We start from the raw sequence: 17887 nt of genomic DNA on the forward strand, positions 1-17887 counted from the left end.
CGCAATGACTGCAGTTCAGATCACGATCTCTCCAATTCCACATTTGTGTTTACATAACATGTTTATGCAGTAAAATGGAAAGGACAGTGCTTCTGACATGGGCGCGCTAAATTCGGACTCATCAAAAGTTTTGTTTAACTTGTCCTTTTCAAACAAATCTAACATATAGATGTATACCCTCAATCCTGTCCTACGTCTCCTCTTCCTCAGCTGGCAGTATATCCCAGGGTTTAGAGGGTGGTGGGGGTAGGCGATGTCATCCGTTGGCTGATGTATACCACCTGCCTTGGCCTCAGCCTGACCCTCCACCGCCCCCACAGCAGAGGCATTCCACAACCTTCCAGAGTCATGTTTGTTCTGAAGAAGATTAGACAACACTCCCCTTAGACTGAGCCGTGCAAATGACCAGCCTCCGCTCCATGCCTCTTTATCTAATGAGGCAAAGTGAGGGAGGCCAGTCTACGCTGCCAAGATCCTTTTCTTAACAGCCTCACTAGCAGCAGGATCATGTTATTGTATTGAGTCATTTTGTGAGGTCATATCATTTTGAAATATTAGACAGGGTTGTGTTCTTATTCTGATATATGTAACATAATCACCAAATTAATGTGGTTTATTTGATTTAGCGTGTCCTTTTTGAGAGAAACTAATCCTACTCAACAAATATCCAGCGAAGAAGACAAACACCTCTCATTGACCCCCACGGATCTCCAACAACAAAAAACCTCAGCCAGGATATTTGCTGTTCACTAGCTGAGGACTTCCATTTGGAAAATGTATGTATTAGCTAGAATTTAATTTAGGAATATTGTGAAAGCAAACATGACACTTACCTCCTTAATACAACAACAGTATTCAATTTAATTTACGAGTAGAACCCATTCTCTTCTAAAATACTATGTTGCAGTTGGGTTGAGACAAAACACATCACAAAACGGGTGCAACATCCTGCTGCTTTCGTTTTCATTATTTCTAATAAATAATACTTGCTGAATATGAATCAACACCATCAGACAAGAATACAGCATCAAAGTCTTTTCCACATGGCCTTTAGTGTGAAAACTGTGATTTTGCCAATTTAGATGTGTTGTTTTTATAAACATAATGGCTGTACTGAAAAAATGGACACAGATGTGAAGCTATAAATAAGGTTTATATTTTAATGTTTTATTCATAAGTTTAAATCATTACTAATATTTTCTTAGGTTTAATACATATTTTATAGTATTGAGAATAAGTGGTTTAAGTAGTGAGTGATCAATAAAATATAAAAAATAAAAATAATAGTAGGCTACATTTTTCTCTTATTACCTGAAATTCGAATAATGCTATGTGAAGCACCTGCAAATCAAACACAAAGTCCACATAGATCTGAGATCTGAGAATACATAGGCTACACAAAGGCAGCAATATAAAAATGATTTCTTTCATAATTTACTTATTGACACAATAGCTTTGTATAAAATGTCTTTTAAAGTTTAGCCTATAAATTTAAATTCAAGTTAGCCTAGATTTATTTGTAGCCTATAGCGCATTTCACAATAGCCTAGATATAATTTCAAAACACCACAAAATGCATGTGACAACATTACAATTTAGTTGTGATCGATAATTACAATATCTAGAAAATGTAACAGTTGTGTATGTTGATTCAGAGTTACGTCATGTGAGGTCCTCGCAGCAAGAGTTAGCTAGTCATCTCTTCACAGGTGTTAGGTCATCTGAAATCTTCGGAAGAATTAGCTTCTTGAGAAAACCCGACATAAAAACAGAAAACCAAATGGAAAATAATGTGCAAGATATTTTATAGTTTTGGCTGTGTTTGTAGGATAGGCATTTAGAGGAAAGGATTGAGATAGCCTATCAGGATTATTGCTCCATCAAGTGGTGATGTTATGACAAAACAAGCTAAACTGACTGGCTTTCCGTTTTTTCCATGTCTTCACCCATGAATGGAACATTTTGATCAAACTGCATTTTATAAATTGGACTTATTCATAGTTTTTTAAATTTTCTTATTAGAATTTATTCTTTTATAAACGTTTATGGTGGTGTAAAAGGTAACATTGAAGTTAAACACACAATCTGTCTACAAAACAATTTTTCTACATTATTTAATTTAGTAATTTGTAAGTTTTGTGGTTGAGATAAGAAGGGAGTGGGATCACAGTTCTCCTCGCATCATAAAATGAACTTGAGCATTCATTGGGGCAAAAGCAGCTCTAGCCTGTAACCTCCTGAAATGATGATGATGATGATGAAGCACTCGGTCCACTGGGAGAGCGCGCGGGAGGAAGGACGCAGCATCACGTCTGTTAAACCCGTGACTCGAACAAGTGCGTTCGCTTGACACAACTTAACGTTACCCGAAGAGACGCAATGATCAACAACCAAGCAAGGTAAGTAATAGTAGAGTTGTGACGTTCGCGAACGAACCGATTCTTTTGAACGGCTCAGAAACATGAACGATGGGAGCCGACTCGCGGCTGGAGGGGAGCCGTTCTTTCTGTCGTTCTTTTTTTCCTATGCGTGTTTCACACAGATGCACACAAATTAGCTCCTCCGTTATAGGGGAAGGGGCGCACCCAGCGCAGGGGTGCTACTGCCTAACAGCATGATGATAGTAGTTGTGGACGTGCCCGCATCCTTTACGTGAAGTACTCCAATGGAAAAAAACACTACATGCCTCTGTCGTGGAGCAAATGACTTGTGCACGCTGCCGTCACATGGTTACTCCAGTTAAAAAAAAGTTAAATATTTTTTGTTTTTTATAAAAATGTTCTTGTGTGATAACAATGTTCTTGTGTGGAAGTGTTAGTGTTTGTAGTAAAAGCTGTTTTGCACAGAAATGCATTGCAGCCAGCTTTGTCTTTGATGTTTATTTGTGAGTAGGTATTGTATGAATAACATTAGTCAACAGCTTTACACACACACACACTTTGTACTAAAGGTAAATCCAAAATAATGATAAATAATAACGACAAAATACTGATGTCACTTTCTAAGCAGAGGGATGTTGTGCAACCCTATGGAATATAGTTCACACATAACAAATGAGGTAATAACCAATATTTCAGAATAATTCAAACTCAGGTATTGGTGTGTGATATCTGAGTTTTAATTATTTGACTACAAATCTCACCTCATCATTCCTCCCAGTGATTATTTCCAGGATAAACTGAGATGCCCCCAAGCTGGCTTCTTAAAACTGACTATATATTTAAAAAGAGCCAAAAGAGCCGTTCTTTTGAACGGCTCTTTGAAATGAACGGATCGCCAAGATCCGGATCCTCTCAAAGAGCCATAAATCCCATCACTAAGTAATAGCCGTGTGTTGTTTTTTGCTTAGGTCAGTCAGTGTACAAGAGCATCCGCTCAGAGACTGATGTTTAGAGCATCCTGGCTACATTCCCGAAATGGTTTGGCGTTCATAGAAACCGTCAGTGCTAGGTCCAACTTCACGTAGGCTATAGTCTCAATTGTCCAAAGGCAAACCGTTCTGTCATTATTTATATTGCACTGCGACGTATTGGCAAATAAAACTAAAGGAAATAATGAACTGCTGGACTAGCTCCTTACATAAACACTTATGAAGAAAAAGCAATTAGATTGCAACTTTGTGTAAATATGAATGAATAGGCTACACATTAATACATATTTCAGACTCACGCTATGGACCGCACACATTTGTCCTGTGTTATTTTTCTATCATTATGTTTTCTGATCTGATCTCTACGTTTATTGCAGGGCTGTAGGCTAATTGTGAGTGTGATCCATCTGCGCGCGACCTCCAGCTGGACGTTACGCAATGCTCGAGCTCACAGCGGGGCCGTTTACAAATAATAACCTAATAATAATAATAATAATAATAATAATATAAAAACCACAGTTAGTAAAGTCATTAAGACCAAATATAGGCTACATGTTAGGAAACATCTAAAATGCACATGCTTGTGTGAGGTTTAGGGTTAAGGGATAGAAAATATTAGTCAAGAAAAAAATGTGCTGTAGCGAAGTATATAGCAAACAAATAGATATGTAAATGTGTAATTAAATCTACATTGTAATCATGCAGTGTTGAACACCTTTCATGAAGACTATATGCAATCAAATATATCCCATATGCAGCCAAATGGGAGTGTTTTGTGTGTAATAATTGTGTGTCTTGTTCATTTAACATGAATATTTGGACAACTCAAAGTTCAAATTACTCTCTTGTGTCTGTGCAGAGCTGTGCTTTTGGATTCAGCTTGTGTGCTCCGCTGGGTCAGGCGGCAGGCTCCAGGGCCTCAGTGGTGCTCCTGATGCCCCGCACCCACAGATGAACACAGCTGGACAAGACATGAGCAGGGATCTGACTCAAGATGTGCTCCTTTACAAGGTGAGGATATCACCACATCACAATGGTGATGCTTATTTACAAAAGCCACATAAGTAAATATTATCTTTCCTGAGACAGTCTATTTAGCACTAATAAATGTAATGCTTACAAGTTGTCACTCACATGAGGTCACAGCAACAGCAAGCCACAATGATCCACCCGAATTCTGATGGTCAAAATCAAGTCCTGCCTTTTTTTCCCACATTTGAGAAGCCGTTTCACTCCAATATACACTATAGATTGCAACTTTCATGCTGATTTCAAACTCTAAACAGCTACTTCTGTTTTTTTTTTTTTTTTAGAGGAATGTGAGTGATGATATTGGGCTGATGGAAAGGAACAGATTAATCTAAAATAGTGTGATAATTGTTTGTTTTTTGTTGATCCATTTTTTCTTTTCGTTTTTCATTCATCATTTCATGCAGGATGGGAAGTTAACTGTGAAACAGTCCACCTCACTGGACAGCGAATCACCCATTCTGCTATTTCAGTATCAGCTAAGTGAGCAGTTGTCCTGGAGCATGCAGACTGTGCTCTCTGGCCATAGCCTCTTTGTTGGTTTACCAAATGGAGAACTTCTCAAAGGCACCAAAGAAGGGTACGTGATTAGTATGGGCTGCACTGTTTTTCTTCTTGAACATTTCCCTGATTATACATTTTGGTACATTTAGCCTACTGAAACAATACACTGCTGATATGCAATATGCGCCTATGTAAACTCGCGCTCGATCGGCCCAAGGTCCGGCATCCGAACAGCACGGAAGTTCTTTGCGTGTTACTGTCTTTTCTCGCGGCAAAGTATTTTTGATTAAATGTAATACATTTTCTCATATGTATTAACTCGTTATTTAATCTGACTCCATAAATGAAAAAGGTTTTAATGATATCTGTGCATCATTAAGTGTGAACGAATGTTTGACTATTCTTTTTAAACTCTTGAATGAAAATAGTGTCAAAGTCAATTAGAATAATCAAATGTAACAATATATTATGTCACGCAAATGTATCATGCCAATTTCATAATCAGTTCAAAATCTCGGCGACTCTCAGCATTCACAGGCTGATCTGAGGTACAGAAATGATATTTTTGCTGCATTCCATTGTATAGCCAGAACTCATTTCAAATGTAAACATGAGTTCACAGTGGAAATTCACCTTAATCACTGTCCCAGACTTTCTGGGGCAGAAGTTGATTTACATGGAACCATTTGCTAACAGTGGACATACGCATTGAGTTAACACCTTCTGACCATTTGTCTGTAAGACACACCCTTCTGTGTGCAAGATATTTCTAAACTCTTAAGAACTTTATTACCTTTTGGTTTACTTCTTTGGGAATGAGACATTTGTACCAGTCGCACTGAGACATTTCAAATGATACCAAACATGTATAAAACTGCATGATAATTGTTCACATTAAAACCATGTATATTTTGGATGAGTTTTAGTTGATCTCACCACGAGAGTGAGAGAGTGGGGGTGGAGGGAAAGATATGTAGATTAGAATGATTCTGGGGTGAGACTTGCGAATGGTGCACGACAGTGAGTTCAAATGGTAATTTTCAGCAGGGTCCTTTGTCCACTCGAGGAGTGATCGTTCCTTGACTAGTTTTCCAGTCTTACACCTATATACTGCAGTGTTATTTTATTATTTATAAACATAGCCATAATTTACTGGTGGGACATGTCGCCACCACTTTTTGCCAGGATCGATATTGTCCCCACCACTTTTTGAAACAATTTGTGGCACGGATATAACTAATACAAAGTAAACATCTCCAATTGTCTATAAAATTGTTATTTTCAATCGTTTGTGTAAAAATAAGAGGCGATTTAGCCCTGGAATTTGTTGTTTAAAAAAAAAAAAATTATGCTGAGTGCTTGTTGCCACTGTTATAAGTGGCGGTAGCTCATTCACACAAACAAGCACTTTAATCTTTTGCTTAACGCTGTTGCGGAGAAATCACAAAACAAAATGTGTCTCTTGATATACAATCACTGATGAACATCTTTGGTTTTAAAAATTCTAGCACCAGACCTTCTTGCACCAATTCTAGCAAAAATTCTAGCATCAGACATGTCATGTGTTAGGACACATGAACATCACATGCAGGCTATGTATTTTTTCATTGACTAAAGACTCTTCGGACAAAATGAATGAAAGAACTATGTCGATAAATTAAACTCAATGCACTATTGAAATAGATTTCTGGACATTGTATTGTTTTTTTGTTTTTTTTGGTGCATTTGTCATTGTGCATTTCTGATATAGCCTATAATTAGCAACACCCGTTTTAAGTGTTTTATTTTATTTAATATTACTATTTAGGTTTAATTTTTAAAAAAAAAATTGTAGTTAATTGTAGTGCTTCAACTTATTGAAGTTACTTGCCAAGGCAACATTTATATTTTGCGTTTAGGTCAAGTTTTTCACTTAATATTTATATTTTATATACATTTCAGCTTTATTTCAATTACAAATTTTTATAGTTTTAGTTAATGGTAATAGCCCTGATACAGTATACTGGTAGGGCAGTGTAAGTCAGTGTCCTGGACTGGACCAATCTAAAATATATTTATGCATATGAAGCATATGAAACAACATTTACGGGATAGTTCATGTCAGATTTTATTGCTGATTTGAAATATGTTTTTGAAATGTGAGTTTGGCTACCTTTTTTCGTTCTTCCCAATTCAAGTAGATAGGAGTTGGTCTTGCATGTCCGAAATAGCCCAGAGGCAGGGCTGGACTGTCTGGGACAAAAAAAATTGGCCCTGGCATTTTGGCCCAGACTGGCCCACTACATATGATCATAAACACAATCGATCTTTGCACTCCCTTGAGTATTACCAACTCCTATTAAAACCACTAATGCCATGTAATGAGTGAGTAGGAATGAGTAAGAGTTAACAGATGAAATAACTACTAATTGTAAAATACAATCAAACTATACTCCACAGTGATGAATCCTAAAACAAGCTATAAACTGCATTGGCATAGCAATACCAGTGTTTGACACAGTATTTTTGGTAAAATCTCAAAATTAAGAGCTCCAACCCATAATCAGCTCCAGTTTGTATCCAGCCTCTCACGGAGACTTCAGATGCCCCAACGCCTGTGAAGAGACGACTCGACGCCTGTCAAGAGACGACTCAAAGCCGGCGATATGTTATGCCATAAATTAATACATGATTAACTAACTGTATTTTTCTATGTACATTTCCGAAATGCACTTTCTGTAAAGCTGCTTTGAGACAATGTGTATTGTGAAAAGCGCTATACAAATAAATTTGAATTGAATTGAATAATCAGTGTGCAAATTGAACAAAGAAAAACTCAAAACTCTTTTAGTTGTGATATAGTGTCTGTCTACATTACACTAGTACATAATAAAAGTTATAATATTCATCCCATGACAGTAATAGCCATATATTGTAAAATAAATGCACTGAAAAACAAAAGCAACTTTTATAATTAGTTTTGTACTAATTTCTGTGCTTGAAAGAGATAACACATGATCTTTTATTTTGACGGAAACCGCAACAAGCTTTTATTTTGGCGGAAAACATGGTTTACAAACGTGTTTCATTAAAATTATAGTAAAATGCTTAATCGTCAAATATGCAGATGCGTAATGGGTTAGGGTTAGGGTTAGGGTTAGCCTAAGCCTACACTCATAGCCTAAGTCAGGGATGGGCAACTCCGGTCCTGGAGGGCCACTGTCCTGCAGAGTTTAGCTCCTACCTTAATTAAACACACCTGAACAAGCTAATCAATGTTTTCAGAATTACTAGAAAAGAGTTTTTGTCAGGGTTGGAGCTAAACTCTGCAGGACAGTGGTTCAGGGAATGTAATCGCACAGGTATACAGTATTTGTTCTTTGTTTGTTCTTCAGTAATAATTGTGTGCACTTTATTTCACTTTATTTAATTTGCTTTTAAAACCAGAAAAAATGGAGAGATGTTTGTTATTCTTAATTTTTTTTGTTTTTTTTAAAGGCTGTAAAGCATTCATTCTACAGTGCCTAATAACTAATAATTGTGTGCACTTAAATACATTAATAAAAAAATATTGCCTGAAGAATTGATCATTCATTCACCTCAGAAATAATGACATACTGCTCTCCCCTACACAAAATTATTTTTTTTAAGTAAAAAGTATCGTATTGGTATCGGTATCGGCAATACTGACCCTATATGTATTTGGTATCGGATCGATACCAAATTTTGCAGTATTGCCCACCACTATTCTCCATCTCTCTGACTATTTTGGCAGATACACATTGACACTGCACGCTCGCTCAGAGCCCAAAGGGGGAGGTGTTTAAAGATGTGATTGGACCAGCCCAGTGTCAATCAAGAAAATAACCAATGATAACGCTGATCTACATGTTACATGGGCCGGTCTGTGAGGAAAAAAAAAACAACCTACGCTGACTTTTTTTGTCCAATGCATTACACCGACGCAAAGATCCCAGCGCCACCAATTAAGCAAAACTAAACGAACTGATTTTTCTTAAAAGGGACTTTTGAAAGTATGTTCTCTTTTTTCTCTTTACTCCTGAAGGCTCACTGCTGTTTTGGAGTTTGCAGAGGAGAAATTGAAGATAAATCGTGTATTTGTGTGGTTCACGAAGAACAGGCCAGATAAATGTAAGTTCCGGATGAGTGGATTTGATTGGCTGGAAATGGTATGAATTTTGGGTTGGCTCTTAGAGTTATATAAAGAATCACAATACATTACACCATTATTACTTGTCAGCTGCCTTTTATCATGAGAAATTTTATACCCCATGAACTCTGATGCTTTTTTTTAACAAAGTTGCCATTTCTTCTTGTCTCTTCCACAGTGCTCCTTACCAGAACATTCTGCTACCTTGGCTTTGAGCTTGTAAAACCAGATCATCTTATAGCATCTATTGCAGGAGATTTGCGTCTTGTGGTCTACGATATTCAACAAACTCACTCGTCTGAAGAATAACTAAACAAACAGATATTCTATTGACTGTTGTTAACTGGAACAAATATAAAACCAACAATATCAGGGTTATTGTGAAAAACTAACATTGCAGAGGGGCATTGAGGGTACAGGAAATCAGTAACTTAAAAATTAAAGTATAATAATTCAAAGTATGGGCTAATTTGTTTGCCTCAAAAAACACACCATTTCATACTGAACATTTAAATTATGCGTTCAAGGTATCAAAACAGCAATAACTTGGTTGTTATGTGAAAATGACTCAAAATAACTAAAATAACATGCCTGTGATATTCATACTTAACAGTAATTCTTATGTACACTGTGGCCACTTTATATGTAAAATTAATTATAGCAACACCTGCACCTCCATGCTGTAATGTGAACTTGTTTTGCACTTTATGAATCAGTCATTGTCTCAGTAAAACTACAAATATCAATTGTTAATGAATGTGTCAGTTTTTTTTTTTTTTTACAGATTTTGCACATTTACAACACAAGACGGATAAATAAAATGGAGTAGAGTTTAACAAAGATGTAAAAGAGGCAAATATCATAAAAATAGCAAATATTTTATCAGAGGTGAGCATAGGTTTTCTGTCTTCCTACTTTGAAGTATTGGAAACTTTGAAAAAATCTCACAAAATCATGAAGAAATAAAGGAAATTATGTTTCATTTCCCCACCAAAAGTACCATGTTCACAAGGTAAGAAAACTGGGGATTCAAAGTATCCTTATAAAACACAACACCTTCTAAAACCAAGGGATGAATATTATTCATTTTCACTGAAAGACAATTTAAAAAAGAAGCTAAAATCACAGTAGAAAATCGACATCTCTCAAGTCTTGTCCACAGATGTTATTGTTCATTTCTTGTTATCTGCATGAGCAAAATATAGTTGCAAAATAAAGAACAAGAAACCAAATATTGACCTAGCTGCTTGTGTTATTACCTGGAGGTCATTTCACCAAATATTAATTAAATTGACTGCCTGGCATAGCTTTTACTAAGTGACTCAAATCTGACATTGATCAAGGTCATTTGTAGGAACACAATAGTTTTATTGAAGGCAGACGTGAGTTGCAACATACACACTCACTCTCCACTATATTCAGTTAGCCGGTGTGATTTATATTCATACAAGTAGGCTAATAATAATAGGCCTGCTAAAAAAAAAAAATCAATAATGTGTGAATCATGACACCTGCGGTTTTTCTCATAAACATAAAATGCATAAATATTTATTATGTCTGGTTTTTTCCAACACCCCGGTCGATGCACTTTAACCTTTAATGGAAAGTCAGACCATAGCGCTATTGGTCAGTTCAGTGGAGTGACGCAGACAGCGTCATGCTGTCATCACCATCACCATTCACTACCGATCTATCTACCTGTCTTTCTGCTACTGTCCTGTGTGTGCTGAACATATACACCAATGTCAACCTAAATATGCTATATGATTGAATCATCCCTGCTGCACGGTAAGACGTTCACTAGTGTTGTTGACGTGTAGCCGAGCTGAGCTCATAGATGATAAAGCTGAGCCCGGCAGTCTATTGAGCCACATGAGATTTGTGCTAACTAGCCGCCACTATATGCTATTAAAGCGTTATTAAAACGGCTGAACTATCTGATTCGTCGACCCTGACATTGATTATCTAAACATAAATTCAGAGAGCAGTATTATGTTACAAATATTGTGTTACAGTCTATGGTTAACACCAGCAACGGTATGCGTTACAGAAAACCAGCACCAGTTAACTCAGCCCAGGAATGTAGACTGAAAGCTAATGAACACTAGCAGTGTGGCTTTGTAAAGAACCAATGTACTTACTGGATGTTTTTAAGAACTATTAGAGCAAACTATTACAGCTTCTATCAGAAACTATAACCTTAAGGGGACAGTTCAAATGAAAGTTTAGTCATCATTTGCTTACCCTCATGTCGTTCCACTTTCTTTCATCAGTTGAACATAAAAGAATATATTTTGAGAAATGTCTCAGTATTTTTTATTATTTTTTCTCTCGGATCATACAGCTTTGGTACAGAGACTGTGATTTACAACTTCCTTGCATTTGTATTAGCAGATCCTCATCACATATTTGACTTTCTTAGTGTAAAGGGATAGTTAAAAATGTTTTTATTAAAAATTAAAATCTTGTCATCATTTACTCACTCTCAAGTTGTTTCAAACCTATATGAGTTTCTTTCTTCTGTTGAACACAAAAAAGGATATTTTAAAGAATGCTGGTAACCAAACGACCAAACCAGTTGATGGCACCTATTGACTTCCATAGTAGGTAAAAAAAACACACAAAAAAAAAACACTATGGAAGTCAATGGCTATAACCGTCTGATTACAATAATTCTTTAAAATATCTTCTTTTGTCTTCAACAGAAGAAAGAAACTAGTTTGGAACAATATGAGAGTGAGCAAATGATGACAATTTTCATTTTTAGGTGAACTATCCCTATCACTATATTTAAAAGGATCACTCAAAAATGAACATTCGGTCATCATTTATTCACCCTCATCTTATGTAGACTTGTTTCCTCCAGGGAATAAAAATAATAGTAATAATAATAAAGGTAATTGTGAATTTTTGTCTCACAATTCTCACATTTGCGAGTTTATAACTCACAATAAAGACTTTACAACTTGCAATTGCAAGTTTAAATGTTCCAATTCTGAGGAAAAAAGTCATAGATGTGAAATATAAACTCATATAAATGTTAGAACCCCCCCAATTAACATGCTGCCTAACATCTACTTTTGTGTTCCACGGAAGAAAGAAAGTTTATCCCTTAAAGATGTTTATTTGTCCCCTGTTATTTCCCAGGTGGCCTGGGACTGATGTTGGCCGCTGCAGGCAGGAAACATGCAGCAGAAGCGCAACATTCAGATCATAGAATGGGAGGACTTGGACAAACGCAAATTCTACTCCTTTGGAGTATTCATGACCATGGCCATCCGTGCCACGGTCTACCCAGCCACGCTGATCCGCACCAGGCTGCAGGTTCAGAAGGGGAAATCTCTCTACACTGGGACCTACGATGCCTTCTGTAAGATTCTAAGAGCTGAAGGTCTGAGAGGACTTTACAGGGGCTTCATGGTGACCACGTTCACACTCATATCAGGACAGGCCTACATAACCACTTACGAACTGGTAAGGAAATATGTTTCCAACTATTCTAAGGACAATTCGCTAAAGTCAGTAGTGGCGGGAGGCTCAGCGTCACTGGTGGCCCAGAGCATTACTGTTCCCATAGATGTCATATCACAGCACCTCATGATGCAGGGCCAAGGGGAGCATCTGACGCGCTTTAAAATTAAACCCGAAACAGGATTTGATGCAAAGCGCTCCGTATTTTTCGGCCAGACGAGATGCATTATTGGGCAGATATTTGCTGCAGATGGCATTCGTGGGTTCTACCGAGGATATGTGGCATCTCTCCTCACATACATCCCCAATAGTGCTGTTTGGTGGCCGTTTTACCACTTCTATGCAGGTACGAAATATAACCGTTGTAATGACCTTAAGCGTTGCATTTTTGGGTCAATATACACTACCATTCTAAAGTTTAGGGTCTGTAAGATTTTTTACTGAGAAATTAATTCTTTTATCCAGCAAAGAAGCACGTAGTTGTTCAAAAGTGACAGATTAAAGAAGACATAGGTTACAAAATTTTCTATTTTAAATAAATGCTTTTCTTTTGATCTTTCTATTAATCAGTTGCAGTAGCTGAGATTTAATTTGCTCTTATTGGCTCCACAGAACAGTTGTCTAAGATGGCTCCCAGTAACTGCCCTCATCTAGTGCTGCAGGCAATGGCTGGACCTCTGGCGGCCGCCACTGCCTCTACTGTCACCAACCCCATGGACGTCATCAGGGCCCGGGTCCAGGTCATTTCCTTTGCACACAGTATAAAATCAGACAACAGCTGGCACGCGTGACCGAGTGTGTTTACAAAACACGGATAACCAACACAATAAGACTGACTTGGCATTACACAATTATACTGTTATTTTTTCTGTTTTTTGTGCACTTTCTACAATTCTCATGCTGCAATTTTTTCCCCTGAATGTAATACCTGACTATCTGACTGTTTGCTTGTGCAGGTGGAGGGCAGGACATCAGTCATTGAGACCTTTAACCAGCTGATCAGAGAGGAAGGATTCTGGGGGATGACTAAAGGCCTCTCTGCTCGCATCATATCTTCAACGCCCACAGCAATAGTCATGGTGGTTGGTTATGAAACTCTAAAAAAGCTCAGCTTACGACCAGAGCTGGTTGACTCCCGACACTGGTGAAAAAGAAAAAGAAACTTTACAGTGTCTGTCATCTGCTCTAATACTCTTCCACTCCATCTTTATTGTTCATTTTTGCCTTTTAAATCTCCTGCCTTGTGATGCTTCAGTGTGACACTGCTGGTTACTTTTGGGTGATTATGGTGATTTTTTTTGTTTTAGCTAATAGTAACAATGCAGCTTTTGAGCTCTTTGTTACTGTCAATAAGAAAAAATGCTGCTCAGGTTTTTAATCGGTGTAAGAGGCACAAAAGTTTTTCTTGAATGAGTTTTTAAAAAGTATGTAATCAAATATATTTAATGTTTTAGTTAAAGTATTTTAATGTCTTCAGGCGTTGATTTTCAGAAGGATGATATAAACAATATTTCTTTTAAGATATTTCATTTAGAGAACTCACTCCATTCGAGTTCCCCAAAAATGGCATTTTATCCATAGTAGGTACAGTTTTTATGTAAGTAGATCTTCTCATGTGTACCATGTTTTACCTCTGAATATGCTTTTCATTGTTTTTGTGGGGTGTTGGGATGTTTTAAGTTGCCAAAGCTGAGTGAATATTCAAATCTCTTGATAACCTTTGCTGAAGATAATGAAAACCCAAAACTGATTACAAATATATCAAGTTATATATATATGTCCGTGTGCCCTTGAGTATTATTGAGAGTTTTGAGAGCATAGTTCTCCCAAACATGAAAATGTACTTACTGTCACGCTATTTTTCTTTCTTTATTGGGACTCATGAGGCAATTTTAGCTAAATGTTTGAGTTGCTCTCTTTTATGCAATGAAAGTGAATGGGAATTAGGGGCTGTCAAGCACTAAATGGACAGATTAGCATCATATTGCATCAAAATATCCATATAATTGTGCATACAATAGACTGCTTTAAGGAATTGACCGAAATTAAAGTCATTATTCACTGTAAATCTTGCTTGTAAGCCATTTCTGCTAACATTTTATTGTTAATCAGGGGAATGATGACAATGTTTGGGTGAACTATCACTTTAATAGTGTTACTTTAAACATATTATGATGCAATTGGAGTGAATTGTGGGGCTATTAAGATTTTTTTTTAAACCATATCTTTTATATATGCTGTCTGCGAAGCAGCCGTGGGACCTCCAAATAATTATTTGCCTTTAAATGTTGCATTGGCAGCGTAACTATACTGGACAGCGTTTAACAATCATGGACTCTGTGCCGTGGTACTTGTCACCACTAGGGAGCAGTCACTTATAAAGAGTTAGCAGATGCTCTGCTCCAGTTTTATAGACATGCCTGACAAAGTCATCCCAATCATACTAATTATATTTTTAGCAGCTGCTGCTCTTCTGAGGCGTTTTTACTTGCAGTTTAATTTTAACATCGTTTCAGCTACCATGGGGCAGACAGCAAATCAATATTAGCTTTGAATAATTTAAACTTGTATATAGGGGAATCTGTGTTTCTTTATGTGAACAGATGAATAGTTGATTGTATTGATAAAACTATCATTACAGTAACAACCTGATCAAAGAAGTCAGAACTTACTCCTCAAAAATCTGGGATAAAATCAGAAGAATTTTTTTTTAAATCATTATAAATAAAATGTCAAATATGATGTAATATTATTCACAATGTCAACAGGTATTGGAGTACATTTCTGAAACGCTATGCATGTGCATAGCTGTTGATCTGTAAAAAGTATATTAAGTACATATAGCAAATATTATACTTCTCAATCAGGGGGCCTCAAGATTACTTAAATTATTTAAAATGATAGAAAATTAATTTAAAAAAAATTATATTTTTTCTTTTTATTCACCTCTTAACTCATATATCATCTTGAATAGAATGAGAAAGCCTAATTAGTATGATTTCTAGACCTGGAAAATTAACGGAATTTTTTAACCACTGCTTAAAGAATGTATTTGTTTTCATTGTTTACACTTCAGCTCTGCTTCATGCTTCAAATATATTGATTTTTCATTAAATAATGTTCCACTAATTTCAAGCGATTAGGGAGACAATGTCTGCAATGTTTTATTTGCAGAGATCATACAACAACATAAATATAGCTATAAATGCACAAGCAGTGGCATGCAGTGCACTGATAGGTTGTTATCTCTTCAACACTGCAGCAGAAGACCAAACCAACTGACAAAAATTTTTGACCGTTTGGAAGGAGCTTATTCATTAGTTCAATTTCAGGGCAAGTGCGCTGCCCCCGACAGTGTGTTTGTCTTTGGGCAGTAGAGTTTCTTTCTGCTCTGATTTAATGATTAGTGCCAGGGCAGTGCTTCTCTATAGCCTGAGGTTTCCCTGCAACTGCATTCATATGATGGTTCGTTATGCTTCCCTTAAGGGGAAGGAATTATATTATACATTTCAATTCCCAAGTTTGCAAGATCTCATTATTATTTTTCTGTCAGTTGGAAAATTTTGAAATTTTGATGACTCTGCTTTACTGTGAAACAACTTTCTAAATAATAGAGCAACTTTCAGTTTAGGCTCAACCTCAAAGGGTTTATTTGCTCAGTTGGGATGACTGTGAAAAATACCAGACTGCTTTTTATACAGACTACCATATGAGGAAGACCATAAAACAGTCCAAATAAATATAAACTGGGACAGTTTTATGCAAAGAGAATATAAAACACACAGCATATGGCATTTCTGCACTTACATAACTCACGCTTCCCAAGATTTGAACTCGCGTAATTAAATCATAATAGAACAACGGCCTATGATCAGCGTGCTAGCAGCAATATTTTGTGACTGGGGTGCAACATGCAGCTGTGATTAACTAGTGCGAAGATAGGGCCTCCACCCTCAGGCCAGGAAAGTGCTGCCAATGATCAATGTCTCAGCCAGAACACAATGGCACAGACTTCATCACTGTGGCCAAAACCACTATCTTGCGCCCGTAACGACTATGGACCACTGAAAAGAGCATTACTGTCCTCCTTTCACATAAAACACAATTTATGAAAAGACATTATCATTTTTTTTGTTCTATACAAAAAAGGAAATCCCACACACTATCAATACTTGCAAAAAGTATCAACAAATATTTATGAGACGGTGTGTGATGGTAATTGTTAATTAGTTTGTCTACAAAATATTATTTATAATGATGTTATATTTACATTTATTAAAAAAAACGTATTTATAAATTATTCTATGATGCTATTTTAAAGGTTTCTGTTTTTGTTTTGGAGGGCTCCTACAATAGGTTTACTTGCATCAATGGTAAAATAATAATTTTCTCATAATATACAGTACATTTCAGGATCACCTCTTTTCACACACTGTCTGAAATGGTTCGATAAAGGATTTGGTCTCGCTAAACCCCTCCTTTCTGCTCTCATTGGTCCAAGTCTGTTGTGACTGGTCAACCGCTAACAGCGTGTGTCAGAAACTACATGGCCATTTCCTAATCTGAATTTCCCTTCCAGACGCACCTCATGACAGTGAAACGAACAGTAACGAGGGCGTCAGTTTTACCGTATCACTTCGAGTCTTCATCCCTTGGAAGCGCATGCAAAGTGGATTTGGTTTCCCAGCACAGAAAACAGCTTCACGACATGTTGACAACACTAACCACACTCTTTTAGGCCTCAGCTACAACTGCAGTGTTTGAGGGCGCGTCAAAGTAGACGTTGCTCGCGGGCAGCCAATGAAGACCAAAGGCTGGCATTATGCAAATTTGTTACAAACCAAGATTCTTGGAGGAAGTTTCAATCCGTTTAGAATCGGTTCTTTCTTTCGGGAGACAATGGGCCTCATTTATAAAATGTTGCGGAGTAACCATATTACATTTGATCTTACAATAATTTCTCAAATGTGCATACATGTGACTCAAAGTACGAACATATGCACAAAAAACGTGCAAAGACCTTTTTTACAAATCTTAACATTAGTGTGGATTTTAGCAAATGCGCATGTTATAAATAAGGCCCAATAACTCCATTTATATAAGGCTTTTTGATCTATGAAACGTTGCAGACCCTTTACATTCAGTATATTACATGAAAGGTAATGTCCTAAAAAGCTAAATAGGGGCATAATATGTTCATTGTCCGTTCATGTTTACTATTGTGGTTAACCAATTCAATCTTTATGAAAGAATACTGCTGAGAGAAACATTTAATGATAAGCATGGGAGATGGGAAGCTTGCGAGCTGAGGTCTAAAGACTCAATCGCTGATTAGTCAACATAGATAAATGATCAAGTAAAGA

General features: G+C 36.8%; 2 protein-coding genes across 2 annotated transcripts; both read left to right on the forward strand.

Annotated features, from left to right (window-relative positions):
• Positions 1-2284: 2284 nt before the first annotated feature.
• oaz2b (ornithine decarboxylase antizyme 2b) lies at positions 2285-9490 on the forward strand. Its single transcript, XM_077229309.1, is given in 6 exon segments — positions 2285-2399; positions 4230-4302; positions 4304-4381; positions 4807-4979; positions 8949-9034; positions 9232-9490. Coding segments are annotated over 6 exon segments (561 nt in total). The 5' UTR covers positions 2285-2379; the 3' UTR covers positions 9363-9490.
• A 1201-nt stretch (positions 9491-10691) lies between these two features.
• On the forward strand, positions 10692-14301 carry slc25a44b (solute carrier family 25 member 44b). Its single transcript, XM_077229310.1, has 4 exons — positions 10692-10841; positions 12201-12870; positions 13137-13264; positions 13481-14301. The coding sequence occupies exons 2-4, from the start codon at positions 12240-12242 to the stop codon at positions 13670-13672; spliced, it is 951 nt and encodes a 316-aa protein (XP_077085425.1). The 5' UTR covers positions 10692-10841; positions 12201-12239; the 3' UTR covers positions 13673-14301.
• The last annotated feature ends 3586 nt before the right edge of the window (positions 14302-17887 follow it).

The sequence above is a fragment of the Siphateles boraxobius genome, unplaced genomic scaffold, assembly GCF_051911475.1.
Source record: "Siphateles boraxobius isolate OS27281-9 unplaced genomic scaffold, OSU_SipBor_1 130, whole genome shotgun sequence".
In the NCBI taxonomy this organism is placed as follows: domain Eukaryota; kingdom Metazoa; phylum Chordata; class Actinopteri; order Cypriniformes; family Leuciscidae; genus Siphateles; species Siphateles boraxobius.

Excerpts from the sequence above, each read along its gene's own strand:
- slc25a44b (XM_077229310.1), top strand. The coding sequence starts at position 12,240 with ATGCAGCAGAAGCGCAACATTCAGATCATAGAATGGGAGGACTTGGAC. Across the intron at positions 12,871-13,136 it reads GTTTTACCACTTCTATGCAG|AACAGTTGTCTAAGATGGCT; the intron begins GTACGAAATATA and ends TTGGCTCCACAG. Across the intron at positions 13,265-13,480 it reads TCATCAGGGCCCGGGTCCAG|GTGGAGGGCAGGACATCAGT; the intron begins GTCATTTCCTTT and ends TTGCTTGTGCAG.